Source organism: Eleutherodactylus coqui, chromosome 1, assembly GCF_035609145.1.
Source record: "Eleutherodactylus coqui strain aEleCoq1 chromosome 1, aEleCoq1.hap1, whole genome shotgun sequence".
Classification (NCBI taxonomy): Eukaryota; Metazoa; Chordata; class Amphibia; order Anura; family Eleutherodactylidae; genus Eleutherodactylus; species Eleutherodactylus coqui.
The window spans coordinates 168,932,699-168,958,226 of NC_089837.1; the positions used below are offsets into that span (position 1 = coordinate 168,932,699).

At 43.1% G+C, this 25,528-nt stretch overlaps 1 protein-coding gene across 1 annotated transcript in view; it reads right to left on the bottom strand.

The window, feature by feature from the left end:
• The window catches only part of CSMD1 (CUB and Sushi multiple domains 1), a 1,401,348-nt gene that overhangs the window by 452,147 nt on the left and 923,673 nt on the right, over nucleotides 1-25,528 (bottom strand). Inside the window, exons 17-21 of the mRNA XM_066607269.1 lie at nucleotides 17,562-17,749; nucleotides 14,107-14,295; nucleotides 6,835-6,951; nucleotides 5,706-5,921; nucleotides 3,310-3,498 (exon numbers count right to left, since the gene is read on the bottom strand). Of these exons, the coding sequence (XP_066463366.1) occupies nucleotides 3,310-3,498; nucleotides 5,706-5,921; nucleotides 6,835-6,951; nucleotides 14,107-14,295; nucleotides 17,562-17,749 (899 nt within the window). The remainder of the gene's footprint in view (nucleotides 1-3,309; nucleotides 3,499-5,705; nucleotides 5,922-6,834; nucleotides 6,952-14,106; nucleotides 14,296-17,561; nucleotides 17,750-25,528) is intronic.

Sequence of the window (25,528 nt, forward strand, 5' to 3'; positions counted from 1 at the left end):
CTGACAGTGGGGGGGGGGGGGGGGGGCACTGTTGCCGCTATTGTGGCTTAATAGTGGGACCTGTGAACTTGAGATGCAGCCCACCATGTAGCCCCTCGCCTGCCCTATCCGTCACTGTGTCATTCCCATCACTTTCCTGAATTGCCCAGATTTTCACACATGAAAACCTTAGCGAGCATCGGCGAAATACAAAAATGTTCCGGTCGCCCATTGACTTCAATGGGGTTCGTTGTTCGAAACGAACCCTCGAGCATCACGGGAAGTTCGTTACGAATAACGAACACCCGAACATTTTGGTGTTCGCTCATCTCTAATGGGCACCAAAATTGTACTAGATTTGTGCATTGCCAAACACACAAATCTTGCATAAGTATGAGCCCCATTTTTTTGATGCAATGTTATACAGGAGACTAATCGCAGCTTGTTCTATCTTGCTGTGTGCTCTTGCATCATAATTTTATGTAATGGGGCAGGTGGCAGCATTGTACTACGTGCCAGGTGCATGCAATGCTATATCTCCTATTGAAAACAATGGGAGAAACTCCACAAACCTCCACCACGGATGACAGCTCACATCCTCAAGGAATTCACATGACGAGGAGGCGTGATATGGGGGCGGGATTCACAGCCTCATGTCACGCTTAGCCGTGTGGAGTTAGCCTTACTGAAAGCAATGACTGAAACACGGCACCAAAAAAACACTAATAAAAAAACAAAGGCATCATCCAAAACATGCCTGTAACTTTCCTGCCATCTTTTTTTGTCATCCAAAAGACACCAGAAAAAAAGTCTATGGCTTAAGAAAGCCTTATGAATTCAGTGCATAATAGACAGAGATTTACCAATCAGAATGACCCACAGTTATGGCAAAAATTGTCCCAAAAGAGTAGCAGAGGTCTCAAGCACCAAATTTACTGGACTCTTTTTTTTCATCTTCCTCGACAGTTTTAAAACTAGAAAAAGGGTTGTGACTAAGAAGAGAGATGTTTATTAAAAGTGTGGCTTATTTTTAGCTGCTAAGTACCGTATTTGTGTGGAGTACTCCAGCCATGTCCTACACGCCTAGAAGGTTGCTTACAATTCACTATTCTTGCTGCACCATTCTGGTAAGCTTTTTTGCAGTTTCCACCTGTCTAGTGTAATTTGTCTGCCGCTACCTACATTTAAATTGCAATAGTTTGGTGAAAGTTTTCTTTCACACAGCACACACATCTTTCACCGCCTTATGTATTGATGTTCTAGCAATGCAACAGCGCGTCATTCAATAACCCTGCATTAATAATACACAGTTAATTAACAAAAAGAAGCCTGTCACTTACACGTCATCTATCATGGGCCCTTTGTGTCTATCCTGCAGGAGAGATCACAATTGAAAACTGTCAGCTTTGTTTTTGCTGCAGGCTTTCTGGTTTTGACACAATGACTGGCAGCATAAATAAGTATATAGGGAGCGAGCTACAATGTAACTGATTTTCTTTTTCTCTACTTTGGAGGTTAGGAAGCAGTAGCATATTATTCTTTCTTTTCTCCTTAAATGAATGCATTATCAGAAAATGACCTTTTTTAAAATCAAGTTTTTATGTTTTACTTTTTCAAAAATTTTAGATTTTCTTTTTTAAATGTCCATATCACAATGTTTATTTAAAAACATCTCAATATCTTGCAGTTTTTACTCTGCCCGCTAAGTTTAATAATGGTCTGATGCTTCTTATTCTGTGTACCAGCTATTTACACCTTAGACAGAATGGGGCTCATTAACGTCTATGGGAGACTGTTTTAGGCATATTCTGTGACCTGTGCAGAGGTCATTGTGCAGGAAAAGGGAGAAGGTGAGCTGTGACCATTTCAATTGTGAATGCTGGATCCTTTATTATCTATATATGTGTGCAAATTGTAGATTGTATTATAAAAAAGCAGTTTTCCTATATGTCAATGTCTGACCCTCTAACAAGCCTTGCAACATGATTGGGAATTTAAAGCTAGAGTCTTCCCTGGAAGAAAAAGATTACCATGCGCAGATAGGCTGCATTTGGGTTTTTGCACCGTGTCAATATGCGGTAGGTTTCTGGCTGACTGGGTGAGTCGCCTATGACTTTGGTCAGAAGGTGAACAGTTTCTCTTTGTGGAGACTGGCTAGTAGCCATTAGAAGCCAGAGACAACAAAGGGGGTTGGCTTGGTAATTGAAATCATCCATACAGCCAGTCTCTTGCAATGATGGCACGAATACTGGAAGGATGCAGGAAGACTCACAATCACGAAAATGACAGTGTCAGTACTGCTGGATCAAACTGTATCAGCTAAGTATATTGGTTGCCTGGATAAGCCCTTTAACTCCCAAAAATGATGCAATACAGGCAAGGTGGATAAGACAATGAGAAAAGCATTACCACAATGTTCTAAAGAAGATCTAAGCAAACATTAAAAGGGGTTTCTCTCTATACTTATATTTACACATTAATAATGCTGACATGAGGGCTCAGCAAAACTCACATATTTAGGCATGGATATAAAATAAAGGAGAGAAGCTGTCAGGCACTTGAGGAAAGGATGCTTATTAGTGATGAGTGACCTTTTGAAAAGTTTGGTTTGACTGGTTTGCAACAGCAAATGTCGGGCAACAGCAAGTCACATAAAAGTTGCGCGGCAAAAGAATTTACCTTGGCTTGTCTACAACTTGTTGTCACTTGACTGTTTTAGAGATGCGATTTGGCTATTAATAAAAAAAAATGGAGGAAAGTTGCAGTTTCAAGCAACTTACATTGATGTCAATGGTGGAAAAGTGGCTTGCCAATTGTGTCCTGCAATCAAAATCCAACCGAGTTGGATTTTTTGTAATTGGGTTATGACCATGCCATTACTGTGATCTCCATGTTGTGTGACATGTGTGTCGCTGTTTAGCCCTGACCTTCGGAGAAAAAAAGTTAATTTATACTTTTCACCCTGTATGCACAGCCTTACTGTTCTTGATTGCAAGTGAGTAGTTGCTTTTTAGGTGACTAATAAAATAAATCTCCTGATCTGTATGCCTGCATAATAGCTTTTCTATGCCTCTAGTTTCATGCTGCTTCCACTCAGCTATGTATCATTGTAATATAAAGTTTTAAAGATAGAAGCCTATATGTGTTCTACACTGCAATTTTATGATGTCGCTAAAAATTCCAATGGTTTAGTTGGTATAAAATGTTTTTGGACCTCAAAAATCTTGATTTTTAAAAAATCTATACTACAGTCATCAAAGAAGGAGAAGAAATATATAATTTACTTTGTTAAAGATTTGATGAATGAAATGAAAGCATGTGACCACCTACCCACACACCTTGGAAGAGGTGTACTCCACACTCTTCGGCCACCTCCCAAGCAGGTGAGTCTATTAGCACCCTCCAAGCGATATCCAGGAAAACAGGAAAATGTTAGAGTATCTCCAACACTAAAGTGGAAGCCTATTCTTCTACTAAATGCAGGCACTCCTGGATCATCACAAGGCTCCAGGTCATATTCTACACAAAATAGAAAAAAGAGAAAAAACGGAAAAACAACAGTAATTGTGCACACAGATCAATAAATATCAAAAGAAAACAAAGGAAACGTGTAAAATTTAAGAGAAGGAAAATATACTTCATTATAAGGTATAAAGTGTTATTAGCAGTCCTCATCTGGTCAGGATTGGATAACCCAATTATTTTCATTATAATTATATTTAACGATCTATCATGGTCCTTACAATTTAAAGAGCTCTGATATATCAAACCTTATATGGTCACCAGCATGTAGGCGCCTCTTCTAATTAGTTCAGGTGTTTCACATTTCACATTTTCTTTCCTTTTTCATGAGATACTATGTTTTTAATTTGTTATTCTTCCTTATCTACTGTGTTTTGATGCCTAAAAATGTCAGCTATAAGTGCCTCATCTTTAGGTGTAATAATCAATAACAGATGGACACCACAAATATGAGGAAAAGATGGGTGCAGAAAAGGATGTAAACATAATCATGATACAACAAGATGAAATCACATCCAAAAAAATAATGCACACCCAAAATAAAAAGAACAACCTTTATTCAAGAAATAAACACATGTACTCCCACAATACTATCATAGCCACTACTAGTGTGCATCCATTAAAAAAATAAGAGTCAAGTAAAACCTCCCTAAGTACAATAATCCATAACAAATGGACACCACAAATATGAGGAACAGAAGGGTGTGAAAGAGGAAGCTGCTTTAACGTGATGATAAGTATTAAGCGCAATGTCCACGTGCAGATTGTATTTATTAAATCCGCGTGGATCTCCCGCGTGGGAGATCCGCAGCTCTAGCCGCCCATGGGAAACAATGGGGTGTCCACAATTTAATTAAACCCTGCAGATTTGATTTTAGGTGTTTTGCGGATGCCCCGTGTGGATCTAAAATCCCAGCATGCTCCATTTTATTGCGGATGTGGCTCCATTCATCTTTATGTGAGATGAAAACACACAATTCGCGAACACCCGCAAGCCATTAAAAAATAATTTTTAAGATTATCCGCAGTGCATCCGCCAAGAATATCCACATTGAAAATCCGTGCGTGCGGTGGACATTGGGCCTTAGGCTTGGGGCTGTTATTATTGGCAGATATGTTGTGACTATTGCAGCCTGGATTTGTCTACATTTCTTTCTAGAACATGCATGGTATTTCGGATTATTTTTGCTACTTTCCAATACAATATCATCAATTCCATTAGGAACTTTTTAAATCTGATTATCTTAAGCATTTGTACTTTTTAAAATATTTTCTTCCCGTATCTCATTGGTATATACACAGTTTAGTATGCTTTACTATGTTGCTCTTGTTATGGACCTTTTAGACAAGCCTATTGTCGCTTAAATGAGTGAGTGACGTCACCGCTAACTTGTTCGCACTCATGCAGCCTGTTTAGACAGGCGACTGCATCATTGGCTCATTCAAACGGGAATCTTTCAGAATTGTTTATTCCCTATATAAGCGAATACAGGGACTGAACGATTGCTGTTTAAACCCGAATGATGAGTGAACGAGCCAACGAGGATTTTTATGCCTGTATAAAAGCAAGGACCAATGAAAAGCAAATGATTCTCGTTCGTGATTGGCTCAGGTTTAGACCAAACTATTATCGTTCACTTTCACTTGCTTGAACAACTTTTTGAATGATGATCGTTATGTCTAAAAGCACCTTAAGGATTAAACTTATCATTGTAAATTGCCTGGAATGACCAGTTGCTTTATTGTATCCTAAACCACATGTCTTGCATGACTTTTTAAGTGTTTTTAGTCAGTACATGTGTTTATTTCTTGAATAAAGAGTGTTCATTTTATTTTGGGTGTACATTATTTTTTTGGGATGTGATTTTTTTGTTGTTGCACTTTAAGGTGTAAGCCAAGACAGATCAGTTTTACAGGTTTTGATCAATCTGATTACTTCATATATAGTCATTTATAATACATGAGTTCCAGCTGCTTTGCACTTTTGGACATGAAGATGCTCTTTTCAGACTATCTACTACACCTTGCCTTATAAAATGCTCCAAAAGTTTTTTTTTTTAAAGCTTGAAACTTGAGATTACTTAATATTATTAACTTGCTCAATAAACTTTATTACTTTTCTTTTCCCTCCTCTATTTTCAGTTTTCTACTAAACGTCTGGTTTTAATACATTTTTAGTCTGATCTTGTAGAAAATGTCCTTACCTGAAAATGTAATGTTAAATCCTTCATATGAGATAGAAAAATCTGATATAAAACGAAGCTGCGCTGTAAAATTCCCAAAAAGTCCAGCTTTTATAGTGTGTGGTAGGACTGAACCTGTCAGTCTTGCCACGGGATGAGTAAAACTGCCATCCTCACTTATTAACAGATAGTCATGAGAGCTTTCCAGGTGAAAGGTGTGAAATATCAGTTGTACACCTGAACAGGTAAGATAAAAGTTATGAATATATGAGAATACAGTAGGGTGATCAAGAAGCATCAATTCCTATATGACTTATTTTTAATTTCTGTGTTTTGCATTTTATCATGAAACATTTCAATGAATATTAAACTGTTCATTAAAAAAAAATCCTGTTTACCCTTCTTGTATCAACCTGTGTTTTCATGGTTACAGACCACAAACCAACCCTCTGTAGGTTGATCTTTAAAGGAGCTGATCCAACTCTCCAACTACTCAGATGATGGGAGCCATGATGCCAGGAGTATGATACATGACTGCTGTGACAAATGATTAGTTGCAATGGTCATGTAGTAATTGTAGTAGCCATTTGTAAGCAAACATCAGAACCTCGAGACAACTATCGGAGGTGACTACTGTTTGTATTATTGCTTTATACCATTTTTAGCCATTTTTAATATTTTTAACAGTTGAATAGCCCCTTTAAGTCATGTGTTACTTCAATCTGCCAACTTTATTACTGTCTGTAGGTCAACAAGAGGTAGGAACAGTTGGAAGAGAGAAACACATAACTGCAGGATCAAACTACACACAGGGTTTGTTTGTAGTCTCTAACCATAAATATGCATAGGTCAGTTTAGGAGATATATACACTAAATGGGAGGATTTTTCCAAAATTGCTTAATTTTAAATTACTATTTTGGTTACTCAGCTTTCATAATTCGGGTCTCACTATAAACTGTACCACCACTTAAGGGCAGATTGAGGAAGGAGAAATGCTACTGCATGCTCGGCAGTTGCTAACGCAGCCACATGACGCTTGGAAAGTACATATCATGCTCAGTTCCTATTCTAATTATTTGTACCCGTGCATGATTCTTTATCGGAGTCATGCAATTGCTTTTACAACTGCCAATATAACGTATCACATACCTTTTCCATGTGATACTTCAATTGTCCATGTACAATTTAAAGAATTTGGGTAAAAATCAGGAAAACCTGGAGAAAGAATTGTTCCACTTCTTCCATGAATATATCCACCACATAAAGCTAAAAAAAACCAAAACACTATTAGTATAAAACATTACTTTTTCATGCTAAGCAATAAAACCAGATATGCAACCTTGTTGTGATCAGTGGTGCCCATGCACTAAGACCTGCACTTTTCACTCGAAACAAGAGGCAGTGGTACTCTGCAGGGCATCTTTAGTTCTTATTGTTAAGTATGGGATATAGAGAATGTTTTCCCTTTTCAGTGAAAAGCCAAGGAAAGCGGATGAGAGTCAAACTGAAATGACAAACTGCAAGCTACTACCCCTGCTGTCTATTAGTCATAATATTCTTAGGATCGGGAACTCCAATGAAGCTACTATTCACATGTCAAGATCTGGAAAAAAATGGCAGTTCCTTACTTCTTCCCATTTCATTCCTCCATGACAGTAATCTTTTTCCATGCATCTCTGATTATCATTCCATCATACTTCCTCAGTATATTTGCCTATGCTTCCTCTTGCCTTGCAAGAAAGTGTACTAACGTGCTTCCTCACAAAGACACAGGAAGTGTGTTAGTATTCGAAATAACTGTTCTAAGTTTTCCCACCTGCTGTGCGGTGTCATTAACGTTGGCGAGTGCTGCAATTTAATTCTATTCTGTGTTATTCTGTGCTATTTTATATTGGACTATTACTGTTGCTAAGCCCCGCCAGGTTAATTCATATGTCCCATTCCATCTGAACTTTTGCTGTTGTCACAGTGCCGACAATTCTTCCAGTTGCTAATTAGGTTTAGTAAGGGACTGTGCATTTATCAGTAGTTATCAGTCTAGTACAAATAATACACTTGTATTAATGAGCACCAAATAGCAATAACAGCTCAAAGGGAATAGCATGTGACTAACTCCCACATTGCCAATTTCGTTTAGTGCATATTAGCTAGAACATATTTAGTTTCTAAATAATATTCTTGATGCATTTTGTTCCAAAGTAATAAATTCTCTCCTTACATATTAATGCTACATACAAAGCAGACAGCCTTTCATAATGCAAATGTGTTTCAATGTAGAGTTATTGTTAGGAACATTGCAGCTCCAGTAGAGGTCAACCAAAGACAATGAAAATTGATCATTAAGTATCAGTGTTTTAAAAACCTCTTCAATCTCTAAAACAGACAAAAATAGGTCATGATGATATCAAGTTCATCAAAGTCAAGAAAGCGCTTAATATCATAGCAACTGATAGCTCCCATGTATTGAACACTAATTCTGAACATTCGTTAATGATATAAGTTAATTTGTCTACGAATCACTGTCCTAAAATAAACTTGACTACTTCTATTTTGGACGGGCTTTAGTTTTCTAAGACATGTATTGAAATATGTTCAAAAACTCAAATAAATTCCACGTCTCCTTTCCTAGATATAAAATATCTTCAAGATAACCCTGTTGGTGTAGGCCTGAGTATATGAAAAGCATTATAATTTAGCAATTATTTATTCTTAATTATATAAGCTATTAATATATTTCCATTTACCCCCTCCCTATGGTGCCCCACCCTGTTTGGCTTCTAATAAATGATCTGTACATGAAATTTCCTATTGCCTGTGTTCCCCAACCCCTGCACCTCCTGTACCACCCTCAACCCATTTGTGTCTAACCCAATGTACCTCATACTGTAATTGTTGCAATTGTTGTATTGTTTTGCATTTATCCATGCCTGAAAGCGCTGTGGAATAAGCTGACGCTATACAAATAGATTATTATTATTATATTATTTACATTGTACCTCTGTAGTATTTTACTGTGTTTAGAATAGACATATACTGTTATTATTGTTACTAGTGCTGTAGAGTCACTGAATACACTTGAAAGCAAGTTCAACCCTGTTTAGACTGAGATTTTTGTCATCAGATTCCAGAATTTTTGTGCTCCATTGACTTCTATGAGAAAAAAGACTAATCCTTAACACGGAATCCATGTTGAAAAATCCACATGCAGATTCACATAATTTTCAAATGAATATCTTTATCAGAAATCCATGTTAACTATGTGTATTGCAGACTAAGTTTCCATTGAAATCTGTGTCTGCCTTTTCCGAAGTGGTTTTTGCTTATGTGCCTAAGTTTAATTTTAGTATTTCATACCATGATGTAGCAATCCCTAAACTGACATTTAAAATATCACACACTATAGAAAGTGTGAAGTTACAATTTTCCTCATCTGTACATGTATTTACAGTGTTATATTTATATTTTAGTGACACTAATAGTAGTAATATTAATATTTTTCACTAACTATACATATTAGCATTTCTAGAGAATTCGCCTAGTGTTATTACACATGAGAATAATTCCAGTACAGTGTGCATCCACCAGCATTTATTGGTATGCATACAAATAGTATGCAGTTGCCACTTATGTGTTTTGGGCTCCCCAAGCTGTTAATCATAGGTAATAATGCTTGACTATAGGGCTTGGAATACCAAAACATGTAAGCAGTTTCTAACAGTAACTTTAATATATACCAATAAACCTTGGTTTTACAAATACACACTGTGCTGGAATCTTTCTCCCATGGAATTAGCACTATATAGCCCTGCGTTTATAACTGAGGTATGAAGCGCAAAGCTTAGCAACCTGGAGTACAATTTGTGATCTCTCTCTCTCCCCCCTGCTACTGCCAGCCACTCACCCCCGCCGCCCCCAAACACGCTTGGACAAGAATGCAATTACTCGAGAAGAGCGAGGCTCATTTGAGTAACCGGCTTATCCGAGTGTGCTTGCTTATCTCTAGACGTGACCGTTGGTCTGGAAATCGCTATGCCCCAACAGTAACTCCAATTGCCGATGCTTTCCAAGAGCAAGCTATTTTTAGAGAAGGGGTTGTCTAAGTTAAGCAACACATTTAAATGGTCTAACAACTGGCATTATCACTGCAAACTGTAGTCAACGTGGATACATTATATGCTATTTACATATAGGCCAGGCTCAAGCGAATGAGTCGGATTTCGTATGCAGATTTCTGCAGCAGAAGACCTGCGATCACTCATGGAAAGTAATTGCGAATGATCATGGCAGATCGCGGGTGCAAGCTATTTTCCGCGTGGATATATGCATATGCACAAAGTATCATTCGCGAGGAAGAAAGATATCTCCTTCCTCCAGCTGGAATTATGGTTTTCTATCTATTTTTCCCTTAAGTTGCGAGCGTTTCTGCTGCTCATATGCAATTAAATGGGTAAAGGGGACGGAACACTCGTATCCATTGACCTAAATGGGGGGCTTCCGTGCGGAATCCGTGCTAAAATGGATCATGCTGCGATTTTTCTTCCGCTCGCGGAAAACGCAATTCATGTCCACAAGTGTGAACGAAAATGCATGCCTTTTAGAGATGAGCGAACGTACTCGTTACGAGTACTTACGCACCCGAGCACCGCCATTTTCGAGTACAGCAGTACTCGCGCGTAAAGATTCGGGGGGCGCCGTGGCGGCACGGGGGGTAGCAGTGGGGAGTGGGGGGGAGAGGGAGAGAGAGAGAGGGCTCCCCCCTGTTCCCCGCTGCTCCCCCCCGCACCACCGCGCCTCTCCCCGCCCTCCGAATCTTTACGCCCGAGTACTGAAGTACTCGAAAATGGCGGTACTCGGGTGCGTAAGTACTCATTACGAGTACGTTTGCTCATCTCTAATGCCTTTCAATGTCCGCATTTTACTGCAGATCTTCTTGCAGACAATGATCGCGGATTATGCAATTAAAATTTACCTGTGAGCTCAGCCTTAATTGGACAATTTTTATATAACATATCCTTTAATCTTCTTTGTTAGAAAAGAAATTCTATTTTAAGGTCAAACTATAAATTAATTAATTATAATTAGAGATGAGCGAACGTACTCGTCCGAGCTTGATGCTCGGGCGAATATTAGGGTGTTCGGGATGTTCGTTATTCGTAACGAACACCACACGATGTTCGGATGTTCGGGTTACTTTAACTTTCTTCCCTGAGAAATCATTTCTATATGCGCTCAATGGGGCCGGCGGCAGCAGCGCCAACCCCATTGAGAACATATAGAAGACAAATCCTTCTTCTCTGCCACAGCTGTAACAGCTGTGACAGAGAAGAACGATGTTTGCCCATTGAATTCAATGGAACCGGCAATACAGCCTTCATGAATTCATGAATGGGTGTGAGTGAGGGCTGGCCTCTGATTGGTCAGGCTGTGACCATTCAGAGGCATCTTATTCAGCAGGCGGGGATTTTAAATCCCCGGCTGCTGAATAGTACTCACAGCTGTTCAGAGCAGTTCAGGAGAACTGCAGCCTGCCGCGCTGAACTCCGTCTGTCGGCACCAGGTGAGTATATATATATTTTTTATTTTTACACATTTCTGGATGAATTGCAGGAAAGGGCTTATATATTTAACCCCTTTCCGACAATTCATCCCGCGATCGCCGGCAGCCCATTGCATTCAGTGGAGTCGGCTGTATTGACGGCTCCATTGAATTCAATGGGCTAACATCGTTCTTCTCTGCCACAGCTGTTACAGCTGTGGCAGAGGAGAACTTGCTGTGTCGTTCCCATCATTTTCTTGAATTGCCAAGATTTTCACACATGAAAACCTTAGCGAGCATCGGCGAAATACAAAAATGTTCCGGTCGCCCATTGACTTCAATGGGGTTCGTTATTCGAAACGAACACCCGAACATCGCGGGAAGTTCGTTTCGAATAACGCGAACCCGAACATTTTGGTGTTCGCTCATCTTTAATTATAATGTAAAACTATGCAATATGAACGGGCCAGTAATTCTGTTGTTACAATTGGATATCACCAAATCTAATTATATTCAACAAAAATAACAGGTTTTCCCATAAACATATATATATATATATATATATATATATATATATATATATATATATATATATATGAATTTATATTCTTCAAGTTGACACCTGTGGTTTTTAATATGATAAAACAATGTAATTCTCCCAGAAAAGGTGCACAGAGGAAGCAAAGGCTAAACTGTCTTACTGAATTATTCATTTGGAGAAGTTATTCTTTATTTATGAAGCATGCTCATAAACATTCATAGCATAAGAGGAATCACCAAGTGGTCCCTTGGACAATCAGATTTTTGTTCACATGGAATATTTTTCATTTCCTTACTAATATATTCAGTAAAGTGATTCCATTGTATACAATTGGGAGTTAAGCTCTTTATATTGCACAGATAAAATGTGAATGTAAACAGAAAATACTAAGATAGAAGATTGAAATATTATTTTTAGATACATAAATCACACCATTGTGATGATCGTGCAAAAATGAAATTTGCTTTAGCTTTCCATTACATTAATCAAAGCTGATTTTTATGCAATAAGATAGAACTAAAATGTACATGTTAGTTATATTACTGCTTTTTTAGTATGTTTAAAAAACAGAATGTTATACATTTATGGAAAATGTACAAATGCTGAGTAATAATGTCTTGATCATATCAGTGAAGAAACCTGAGAATATTGAAAGCCAACATATGTCAATGTTAGATGCTTCAAAAACTTGACGATGTTATTGGTCTGCATATGTAAAGTTGTTGACAGCCTGGAAGCCTTCAGAGGTCTGATTTGATGGTAGAATTCTGGGCTTGCCTGTTACATAGGTTACGGGGCAGAGTTGACAAGGCTTAAAACCTGCATATGTCAAGATCATTAAATATCAACATTTGGAAACAGGAATGTAATAATGGAATAATGAATCCAGTAGGTTCAAGTATGAAATTACTGAAAGTTATTTCTTTTCCTTATACCTTACTAAAATCTCGATAGCCCTCATTCTGCATGCAAGCAAGATCCTTCTCAAAATCATACAGGAAAAACTGAAATCAGTAGTTGAAGTTGCACTCCCTGATGCACAGACAGGATTCCAGTGAGAATGTGGCACCCACAAACATATTGCAAATCTGCGCTGAACCATGAGAAAAAGCTTGAGAATATCAAAAGAATATCTACATGTGCTTCATCAACTACATCATGAAGGCCTTTGACTGCATCGATCATGAAGAGCTATGGCATGCAAGAGCTGGGCATATTAGCGCATCTAGTTAAGCTAATAAAATCACTCTATACCAATGAGGAAGCCACTGTGAGAACACAGTATGGGGACACAGATTGGTTTGGGATCGGTGCCCGGCAGGGCTGCATCCTCACACTCTTCTTTTTAGCCTATATGCGGAAGTCATCATGCGGAAAATAAACCTAGACGGATTGGAAACCGAGGTGGAAATAGGTGGCAGAAACATCAACAATCTCTGTTACAGTCTTAGGACACAACTCAGCTTGCAGAAACAGTAGCTGGTCTGAAGCAGCTGATATGGAAGATTAAAATTGAAAGTGAAAAATTAGGCCTCTACCTGAATTTAAAGGAAACAAAAATTATGACAACTGCAAAAAATTGGCAAGTTCAAATCAAAATCGACAGCAAGGACATAGACTGTGTGCAAAACTTCATCTTCCTTGGTTCAAAAATTGACCAAAATGGAGAATCTATGCCAGAGATAAAACAAAGTATAGCATTGGGGCAAAGTGCAAAGCTTAACATGGACAAAATCTGGAAAAGTACGGATATCGGCATCACAACTAAACGCAGGATAGTACAAGCCATCATTTTCCCCATAGCCATGTAAGGATGTGAAAGGTGGACTGTGATAAAACCTGATAGAAGGAGGATTGATGCGTTTGAGTTGTGGTGCTGGCGAAAGCTGCTGCGTATGCTCTGGAGAGCGAGAGTAACAAACAGAGAAGTCCTGAATCGTAAAAGACCCCATATATCACTAGAGATGGCCCAGCTCAGGATCATGAAGGCAAGATGACCGGGCTCAGGCTCACGTATTTTGGCCATGTAAAGCGAGCAGAGTTGCTAGAAAAATCTATAATGCTTGGTCAGATCAGTGGCAAAAGACCTGGCCGCTAAATAACATGATGGTTGATACTGTCAAAGCTGATACTGGCATGGCTATCACATGACTGAAAGAAGCAGTGCAAAACTGAAAGACATGTAGGGAGGTTGCCTTTAGGGTTGGTGAGGGTCGTGAACAACTAAATGGCTAGAAGTAAAAACAACAAAATCTAGATAACCTGCATGGGAAGCAATTTTAAACAAAGCATAAATATTTGGATGGTTAGTACATAGTAATATTACACTATTTGTACAACTTACCATCACAACTAGGTAGTGCATGGTTCCACTGGTGGCTTCTTTCACAAACTAATGGTTCATCATCACTTAGAATATATCCAGCATCACAAGTAAAGGTCACAGATGAGCCGATACCGAAGTGCTTTCCATGACGATGACCATTTACTGGTATGCCTGGGTCAAGGCATGAATCCAATTCTAAAGTGACACCTAAGATGCACGAATTAATAAACGAATAATAAATAAAAGTCATAGAGCCATATGACAGGGACAGCCACAGAATTATGTGGTATCAGAAGAAAAATACACTTGCTCAATATCCCATGCTTCAAGTGAGTAACTGCTTCCTTTTAATACCAAGGAGAAATTAGTATGTAAAGAAAGTTACAAATCTAGCAGAAGCAGATGAGAGATCAGAAGATGTACTGTTGTTTTAGGCCTTTTTCACATGGGTGACAGCATTATCGACACAAGGAAATTTACAGCGATATCACAGCTGTGTTACCTTGATTCTTGTGCTATATGACTGTGTTTTTGCAATTTAGTTGCGCTACAAAGTCATGCATCTTTGTAGTGCTGTTTTATTGGGATTTTCAGGGGAAGGGTGGCTTGAAATATAAACCCTACCACAAAAATTACCTAACAGGCACTGTCCACTCTACCACAGTTCTTCTCCGAAGCTTTGACACACTTGTCTGCACTCTTAAGCTGCTGCTTCCTGGTCAAGGTGGTCATTAGAGACAAGCGAGCACCAAAATGCTCGGGTGCTCGTTACTCGAGTCGAACTTTTAGTGATGGTCGAGAGTTCGTTTCGAGTAACGAACCCCATTGAAGTCAATGGGCGACTCGAGCATTTTTGTATATCGCCGATGCTCGCTAAGGTTTTCATTTGTGAAAACCTGGGAAATTCAAGAAAGTGATGGGAACGACACAGAAACGGATAGGGCAGGCGAGGGGCTACATGTTGGGCTGCATCTCAAGTTCCTAGGTCCCACTATTAAGCCACAATAGTGGCAAGAGTGAGACCCCCCCCCCCCGCACTGTCAGCATAAAGATCGTTCTCCTCTGCCATAGCTGTAACAGCTGTGGCAGAGAAGAACGATGTTAGCCCATTGAATTCAATGGAGCCGGCAATACAGCTGGCTCCATTGAAAGCAATGGGCTGCCGGCGATCGCGGGATGAATTGTCGGGAAGGGCTTAAATATATAACCCCTTCCCTGCAATTCATCCAGAAATGTCCGGCAGAACAATGTTAGCCCATTGAATTCAATGGAGCCGGCAATACAGCAGGCTCCATTGAAAGCAATGGGCTGCCGGCGATCGCGGGATCAATTGTCGGAAAGGGGTTAAATATATACGCCCTTCCCTGCAATTCATCCAGAAATGTGTAAAAATAAAAAATATGTATATACTTACCTGGTCCCGGCAGACGGAGTTCAGCGCGGCCAGCGGCAGTCCTCCTGAACTGCTCTGAACAGCTGTGAGTAGTATTCAGCAGCCGGGGATTTAAAATCCCCGCCTGCTGAATGAGCTGCCTCTAATTGGTCACAGCCTGCCGCTGGCTGCCGCTGGCCGCGCTGAACTCCGTCTGCCGGGACCAGGTGAGTATATATATATATTTTTTTTTTACACATTTCTGGATGAATTGCAGGGAAGGGCTTATATATTTAACCCCTTCCCGACAATTCATCCCGCGATCGCCGGCAGCCCATTGCTTTTAATGGAGCCGGCTGTATTGCCGGCTCCATTGAATTCAATGGGCTAACATCGTTCTGCCGGGACAAGGTGAGTATATTTTTTTTTTTACTTTTTACACATTTTAGGATGATTTTCAGGTAAGGGCTTATATTTTTAAGCCCTTCCCGACAATTCATCCCGCGCTCGCCGGCAGCCCATTGCTTTCAATGGAGCCGGCTGTATTGCCGGCTCCATTGAATTCAATGGTCAGTCCTCGTTTAATCGAGATGAGTACCGCGTGGTGCTCGTCTCGAGTAACGAGCATCTCGAGCACCCTAATACTCGAACGCGCATCAAGCTCGGACGAGTATGCTCTCTCATCTCTAGTGGTCATAAATCCCACCTCCAGGAAGTGCTGGCTTTGATTAGCTTAGCCGCAGCAGTCAAGAACCAATCACTGCAGCACTTGATGAACCAATCACAGCCATTCAATGGGAGCAATAATCATCCTGTGTAAATGGCTCATAAGCCAACAAAACTTCACAGGAGCAACAGGCAAAAAATAACTGTACTTTGGCAGTGACAAAAGAGTTGTAGATTAGCTGTGGCGTGGCTATATTTCGAGACAAACGAAAACCTGGTCAAACAGAGACCAAGGTTTGTAACTTTGATATCTGTTTGCCTGAATAAAGTCAATGGTTCCATTCTTGATATAATTTAAATAACATTTTTGGCTTTACAAACAAAACCCCAGTATGGAAAGGCTCAATGTAGCCCTAAATAATGGGTCAATACAGTCTTAGCTGTGGTATTCCATCAATGAGGCAACTTGAGCCTCATGGTGGCACCCAATGAAAAGAGAAGACCACATTGTAGAGGATAAGTATAACTAGGATGTGAAGGCTGAACGTCCTGTGATGATGGATTCTTGGGTGGAATCTTAAAGCCAGGGAGTTGCAATTCTCTGCTCTTAAACCTTCTGACTACCTATAAATAGAGCCTGGATGTACTATGATTTCCAGATCTTACAGAGAAGGGGTATTGTGTCATCTAATATCACACAGTAACAACTTGATCATGCTTGAAGTTCCCCCCCCCCCAAAAAAAAAAACTATATAAATTTGGCACTGTAATAGTAGTGACTCATAGAATAAAGGTATAATGTCATTTTTGCAGTAAAAACAAGCCCCTAAAAAATGGTGGAATTGCATTTTTTTTTAATTTCACACTTAAAAAACATAGGGCTGAATCATTAAGGGGTTAATTATTATTGGTTAATGGAAAGTGTGTTGAAAGTTCAGAGACCATTTATTATCTGAAAAATGTTCTATTTAACTTTTAAACTATTCCCATAATTTAATAATTTATGATTATATGATTCATAATTGTATTATTTTATAGTGAGGGTGATCAATGAGTGGAACAGGTTACCACGGGAGGTGGTGAGTTTTCCTTCAATGGAAGTGTTCAAACAAAGACTGGACAAATACCTGTCTGGGATGATTTAGTGATCCTGCACTGAGCAGGGGGTTGGACTAGATGACCCTGGAGGTCCCTTCCAACTCTACCATTCTATGAATAACATTTTTTTTTAAATCTTCAACCCTCACAACTACAGAATAGTTTACTATTTCACATTTTATTGTATTAATATTAAAGCTATCCTAGTTGATGCTAGGTCCAACTATTTCATATAACCAAAGTTCATTATTCTATGCAATGCAAAATAATGTTTTTGTGTAATGACAATTTCCAGTCATTAAATAGAATTTACCACACAGTAAAAGTGATTACTTACTTTCATATCGGATTAGAAAGCCAACATTGGAACGGCTGTTATCAGTTGTGAATAGAAGATATATGTAATTTCCTGTACTAATGAGAAATTGTGGTGCTTGTGTTCCATGATATTCTCCAATCAATGGTGAAGAATTGGCTGGGCCATCTCGTACTTCAAGAATATCGTAGTTTACTTCAGTCTGAAATCTGAGTTAGGAAAGTAATTAGATATTAGTCATGCATTTCTTGGTATCATTATGCAATAAAACTGGAACTCACAAACCAATTTGCTATAAGATATTGGTGAACCAAACAGGGATGTTTTTTGCTAAGTATAAAAATAGATTGCAATTATATCTTTACAAAAAAAGAGAATATTCAAATGCATAAAAATCTCCCCATTTAAGGATACCTAGTGATTATATTAGACTAGGGCTACACGGCAACTTTGGCTGTGATACAGATTATATGCAGCCACAAATTACTGTGTAGCCCTTCGATTTCTTCATCTAATACAATTTAATGTGGGTTGAATTGAAACTCCCAAGTTGGCAGAGCCACAATCTGCAGATTCAGTGGTTTCCTTTGCGGTGAATGGAATAACGCTACAATATACAGAACTGCCACTTCAAAAAGTATAACGTTATGAGTGTGCAGCCTGATGCAAACATTGACGTCACTACAGGTGCCACAAGCTTTTAAAACAGCTCATTGGTGGGAGTACAATACCTCACTAGAGATGAGCGAACACCAAAATGTTCGGGTGTTCGTTATTCGGAACGAACTTCCCGTGATGCTCGAGGGTTCGTTTCGAACAACGAACCCCATTGAAGTCAATGGGCGACCAGAACATTTTTGTATTTCGCCGATGCTCGCTAAGGTTTTCATGTGTGAAAATCTGGGCAATTCAGGAAAGTGATGGGAATGACACAGTGACGGATAGGGCAGGCGAGGGGCTACGTGTTGGGCTGCATCTCAAGTTCACAGGACCCACTATTAAGCCACAATACCGGCAAGAGTGCCCCCCCCCCTCCCAACAACTTTTACTTCTGAAAAGCCCTCATTAGCATGGCATACCTTTGCTAAGCACCACACTACCTCCAACAAAGCACAATCACTGCCTGCATGACACTCCACTGACACTTCTCCTGGGTTACATGCTGCCCAACCGCCCCCCCTCCCCCCCCCACAGCGCACACCAAAGTGTCCCTGGGCAGCCTTCAGCTGCCCTCATGCCACACCACGCTCATGTCTATTTAGAATTGCGTCTGCCATGACGAGGGACCGCAGGCACACACTGCAGAGGTTGGCACGGCTAGGCAGCGACCCTCTTTAAAAGTGGCGGAGCGATAGCCCACAATGCTGTACAGAAGCAATGAGAAATAGAATCCTGTGCCACCGCCATCAGGAGCTGCACACGTGGGCATAGCAATGGGGAACCTATGTGCCACACACTATTCATTCTGTCAAGGTGTCTGCATGCCCCAGTCAGACCGGGCTTTTTAATTCATAGACACAGGCAGGTACAACTCCCTATTGTGAAGTCCCTGTCGACCCACAGCATGGGTGGCTCCCTGGAACCCACCGGCGGTACACAGAAATATCCCATTGCATTGCCCAACACAGCTGAGGTAGTAATGTCGTGCTTAATGCAGGTGGGCTTCGGCCCACACTGCATGCCCCAGTCTGACTGGGGTTCTTTATAAGTGTACAGATGTAGTAAAAACTCCGTGTGCACCTACAGCATGGGTGGGTGCCAGGAAGCCACCGGCGGTACATAGAAATATCCCATTGCATTGCCCAACACAGCTGAGGTAGTAATGTTGTGCTTAACCCTTTCCAATCCAATTTGTATATGGTTTTCCTAGGGGGCTTACTCTTTTTCTGCTGTTATACAACGGCGCTATATGCTGGCTAAAGCCAGTACTGCATGAGCTGACACGTAGGATAGGCTCCGACAGCAGAGAGGCTGGCAATATACAGTAAGAGAACCCCGACGGACGTCTACCAACAACGGAGCTGTACAGCCTTAAACCCTAATGTCTTCACAGGTCACACAGTGGACTGGAAAGGGTTAATGCAGGTGGGTTTCGGCCCACACTGCATGCCCCAGTCAGACTGGGGTTCTTTACAAGTGGACACATGTAGGTTAAACTCCCTGTGGACCCACTGCCTGGGTGGGTGCCAGGAAGCCACCGGCGGTACATAGAAATATCCCATTGCATTGCCCAACACAGCTGAGGTAGTAATGTCGTGCGTAATACAGGTGGGCTTCGGCCCACACTGCATGCCCCAGTCAGACGGGTTCTTTAGAAGTGTACAGATGTATTAAAAACTCAGTGTGCACCTACAGCATGGGTGGCTCCCTGGAACCCACCGGCGGTACATAAAAATATCCCATTGCATTGCCCAACACAGCTGAGGTAACGTCAGCTGTAATGCAGGTGGCCTAAAAATTAATTTGATTACACTGTAGGCGAGGGCCCACAAAAATTGCTGTATCAACAGTACTAATGTACATCCCAAAAATTGGCCATGGCCAGCCAAGAGGGCAGGTGAAACCCATTAATCGCTTTGGTTAATGTGGCTTAAGTGGTAACTAGGCCTGGAGGCAGCCCAGTGTAACGAAAAATTGGTTCAAGTTAAAGTTCCAATGCTTTTAAGCGCATTGAAACTTATAAAAATTGTTCTGAAAAATTATTTGAGTGAGCCTTGTGGCCCTAAGAAAAATTGCCCGTTCAGCGTGATTACGTGAGGTTTCAGGAGGAGGAGCAGGAGGAGGAGGAGGAGGAATATTAGACACAGATTGATGAAGCAGAAATGTCCCCGTTTTGGATGGTGAGAGAGAACGTAGCTTCCATCCGCGGGTGCAGCCTACGTATTGCTTACGTATCGCTGCTGTCCGCTGGTGGAGAACAGAAGTCTGGGGAAATCCAGCCTTTGTTCATCTTGATGAGTGTTAGCCTGTCGGCACTGTCGGTTGACAAGCGGCTACGCTTATCTGTGATGATTCCCCCAGCCGCACTAAACACCCTCTCCGACAAGACGCTAGCCGCAGGACAAGCAAGCACCTCCAGGGCATACAGCGCTAGTTCAGGCCACATGTCCAGCTTCGACACCCAGTAGTTGTAGGGGGCAGAGGCGTCACCAAGGATGGTCGTGCGATCCGCTACGTACTCCCTCACCATCCTTTTACAGTGCTCCCGCCGACTCAGCCGTGACTGGGGAGCGGTGACACAGTCTTGGTGGGGAGCCATAAAGCTGGCCAGGCCCTTAAAGACTGTTGCACTGCCTGGGATGTACATGCTGCTCGATCTACGCACATCCCCTGCTACCTTGCCCTCGGTACTGCGCCTTCTGCCACTAGCGCTGTCGGCTGGGAATTTTACCATCAGCTTGTCCGCAAGGGTCTTGTGGTATAGCAACACTCTCGAACCCCTTTCCTCTTCGGGAATCAGAGTGGGCAGGTTCTCCTTATACCGTGGATCGAGCAGTGTGTACACCCAGTAATCCGTAGTGGCCAGAATGCGTGCAACGCGAGGGTCACGAGAAAGGCATCCTAACATGAAGTCAGCCATGTGTGCCAGGGTACCTGTACGCAACACATGGCTGTCTTCACTAGGAAGATCACTTTCAGGATCCTCCTCCTCCTCCTCCTCCTCAGGCCATACACGCTGAAAGGATGACAGGCAATCAGCCGGTGTACCGTCAGCAGCGGCCCAAGCTGTCTCTTCCCCCTCCTCCTCATCCTCCTCATGCTCCTCCTCCTCCTCCTGTACGCGCTGAGAAATAGACAGGAGGGTGCCCTGACTATCCAGCGGCATACTGTCTTCCCCCGCCCCCGTTTCCGAGCGCAAAGCAGCTGCCTTTATGGTTTGCAGGGAATTTCTCAAGATGCATAGCAGAGGAATGGTGACGCTAATGATTGTAGCATCGCCGCTCACCACCTGGGTAGACTCCTCAAAATTACCAAGGACATGGCAGATGTCTGCCAACCAGGCCCACTCTTCTGAAAGGAATTGAGGAGGCTGACTCCCACTGCGCCGCCCATGTTGGAGTTGGTATTCGACTATAGCTCTACGTTGTTCATAGAGCCTGGCCAACATGTGGAGCGTAGAGTTCCACCGTGTGGGCACGTCGCACAGCAGTCGGTGCACTGGCAGCTTAAAGTGATGTTGCAGGGTGCGCAGGGTGGCAGCGTCCGTGTGGGACTTGCGGAAATGTGCGCAGAGCCGGCGCGCCTTTACGAGCAGGTCTGACAAGCGTGGGTAGCTTTTCAGAAACCGCTGAACCACCAAATTAAAGACGTGGGCCAGGCATGGCACGTGCGTGAGGCTGCCAAGCTGCAGAGCCGCCACCAGGTTACGGCCGTTGTCACACACGACCATGCCCGGTTGGAGGCTCAGCGGCGCAAGCCAGCGGTCGGTCTGCTGTGTCAGACCCTGCAGCAGTTCGTGGGCCGTGTGCCTCTTATCGCCTAAGCTGAGTAGTTTCAGCACGGCCTGCTGACGCTTGCCCACCGCTGTGCTGCCACACCGCGCGACACCGACTGCTGGCGACATGCTGCTGCTAACACATCTTGATTGCGAGACAGAGGAGGAGGAGGAGGAGGAGGAGGGTGCTTTAGTGGAGGAAGCATACACCTCCGCAGATACCAGCACCGAGCTGGGGCCCGCAATTCTGGGGGTGGGTAGGACGTGAGCGGTCCCAGGCTCTGACTCTGTCCCAGCCTCCACTAAATTCACCCAATGTGCCGTCAGGGAGATGTAGTGGCCCTGCCCGCCTGTGCTTGTCCACGTGTCCGTAGTTAAGTGGACCGTGGCAGTAACCGCGTTGGTGAGGGCGCGCACAATGTTGCGGGAGACGTGGTCGTGCAGGGCTGGGACGGCACATCGGGAAAAGTAGTGGCGACTGGGAACTGAGTAGCGCGGGGCCGCCGCCTCCATGATACTTTTGAAGGACTCAGTTTCCACAACCCTATACGGCAGCATCTCAAGGCTGATGAATTTTGCTATGCGGACGGTTAACGTTTGAGCGTGCGGGTGCGTGGCGGCGTACTTGCGCTTGCGCTCGAACACTTGCGCAAGCGACGGCTGAACGGTGCGCTGAACTACACTGCTGGATGGGGCCGAGGACAGCGGAGATGAGGGTGTGGGTGCAGGCCATGAGGCGGTAGTGCCTGTGTCCTGAGAGGGGGGTTGCATCTCAGTGGCAGGTTGGGGCACAGGGGGAGAGGCAGGGGTGCAAACCGGAGGCGGTGAACGGCCTTCGTCCCACCTTGTGGGGTGCTTGGCCATCATATGTCTGCGCATGGTGGTGGTGGTGAGGCTGTTGGTGTTGGCTCCCCGGCTGAGCTTTGCGCAACAAAGGTTGCACACCACTGTTCGTCGGTCGTCAGGCGTCTCTGTGAAAAACTGCCAGACCTTAGAGCACCTCGGCCTCTGCAGGGTGGCATGGCGCGAGGGGGCGCTTTGGGAAACACTTGGTGGATTATTCGGTCTGGCCCTGCCTCTACCCCTGGCCCTGGCCACCGCACTGCCTCTTGCAACCTGCCCTGCTGATGCCCTTGACTCCCCCTCTGAAGACCTGTCCTCCTGAGTAAGCGTTGCACACCAGGTGGGGTCAGTCACCTCATCGTCCTGCTGCTCTTCCTCCGAATCCTCTGTGCGCTGCTCCCTTGGACTTACTGCCCTTACTACTACCTCACTGCAAGACAACTGTGTCTGATCGTCATCGTCCTCCTCACCCACAGAAAGTTGTTCAGACAGTTGGCGGAAGTCCCCAGCCTCTTCCCTCGGACCCCGGGAACTTTCGAATGGTTGGGCATCAGTGACGATAAACTCCTCTGGTGGGAGAGGAACCGCTGCTGCCCAATCTAAGCAGGGGCCCGAGAACAGTTCCTGGGAGTGTTCCCGCTCCTGAGCAGGTGTCATTGTAGTGGAGTGAGGAGGCTGGGAGGAAGGAGGAGCAGCAGACAGAGGATTCGGATTTGCAGCAGTGGACGGCGCAGAACTGCGTGTTGACGATAGGTTGCTCGAAGCACTTTCTGCCATCCAGGACAGGACCTGCTCACACTGCTCATTTTCTAATAACCGTCTCCCGCGTGGACCCATTAATTGGGCGATGAATGTGGGGACGCCAGAAACGTGCCTCTCTCCTAATCGCGCAGCAGTCGGCTGCGACACACCGGGATCAGGAGCTCGGGCTGTGCCCACACCCTGACTTGGCCCTCCGCGTCCTCGGCCGCGTCCACGTCCTCTAGGCCTACCCCTACCCCTCAGCATGCTGTATTACCAGTGATTTGATTTCACAGGCAGGAAATAAATTGGCGCAAGACTGCAGGCCAAATATAATTTTTGCCCTTTTTGGAAAACGAAAGGCCCCACTGCCTCTAGTGAATGAATTATATAAGTTTAATAACTGTGCTGTGTCCCTGCTTATGTGTCACAGAACGTGAGGGTAGCAGAGTTATTATAACTCTTGGAGAGCAGGAATTTTTTTCCCAATTAAGGAAAGCAAATGGCGAAGCCAGCAGTAAAGCGTAGCTGGGTGCGTCTGATTTAGCAATGTTGTTCAAGCAGCTCACACGTGTCCACCGCCCTTAGGACGGACAGAGGCTGGACAAATAGATTTGTTTTCAGTTTTTTTCCACCAAAAGGCAGCACTGCGTATATTCAATGAACATGAGAAGTTTAATAACTGTGCTGTGTCCCTGCTTATGTGTCACAGAACGTGAGGGTAGCAGAGTTATTATAACTCTTGGAGAGCAGGTATTTTTTTCCCAATTAAGGAAAGCAAATGGCGAAGCCAGCAGTAAAGCGTAGCTGGGTGCGTCTGATTTAGCAATGTTGTTCAAGCAGCTCACACGTGTCCACCGCCCGTAAGGACGGACAGAGGCTGGACAAATAGATTTGTTTTCAGTTTTTTTCCACCAAAAGGCAGCACTGAGTATATTCTATGAATAATAACTGTGTTGTGGCCCTGCCTATACAATTCTTTCCCTGCAGTATCAATGGAGGGTGCAATGGTCTGCAGAGGCGATTTTGAGAAGCAAAAAAAAATGCAGCACAGCTAACAGCAGCCTGGACAGTACTGCACACGGATAAATATGGCCCTAGAAAGGACCGTTGAGGTTCTTGAAGGCTACACTCACTCCTAACACTCTCCCTGCCTATGCAGCACTTCTGTCCCTAATGCCAGGTGCAACGGTCTGCAGAGGCGATTTTGAGAAAAAAAAAATTTGCCACTGCTAACAGCAGCCAACACACAGCTATCAGTGGCCCTAATAAGGACCTTTGGGGGGTCTTGAAGCCTACACTAACTACCAATTCTTTCCCTACAGCAGCTCCGGTACAAACAGCACTGTCCCTCATCTAACTCACACCGCATCTGAGGCGAACCGCGGGAGGGGCCGACTTTTATGTTCGGGTGACACCTGATCTCCCCAGCCACTCACAGCAGGGGGGTGGTATAGGGCTTGAACGTCACAGGGGGAAGTTGTAATGCCTTCCCTGTCTTTCAATTGGCCAGAAAAGCGCGCTAACGTCTCAGGGAAGGAAGTGAAAGTAACCAGAACACCGCATGGTGTTCGTTACGAATAACGAACATCCCGAACACCCTAATATTCGCACGAATATCAAGCTCGGACGAACGCGTTCGCTCATCTCTATACCTCACCTATTCAGTATTGCTAACCCATCCTATGGATAGGCCATCAATTTTAAAATCCTAGATAACCTCTTTACAAGGAAAATCAAGTCAAAATAATAGTAATATGTCATAGATGCATCTGAGAAGATCACACAAGTGAAGTATGCAATCTTGGACCACAGCTGATTTCCATAGCAAAAGGGAGAGATCTGGGTAGTAGTCATTGACAGGTATATAGAAAAATAAAAGCACGCTCAATTAAACTTTTTTTCAGCGTTTATTGCACACATCCCTACAGTTTTTGTGCAGCTGACGAAGACTCCTTTCTGAAATTGA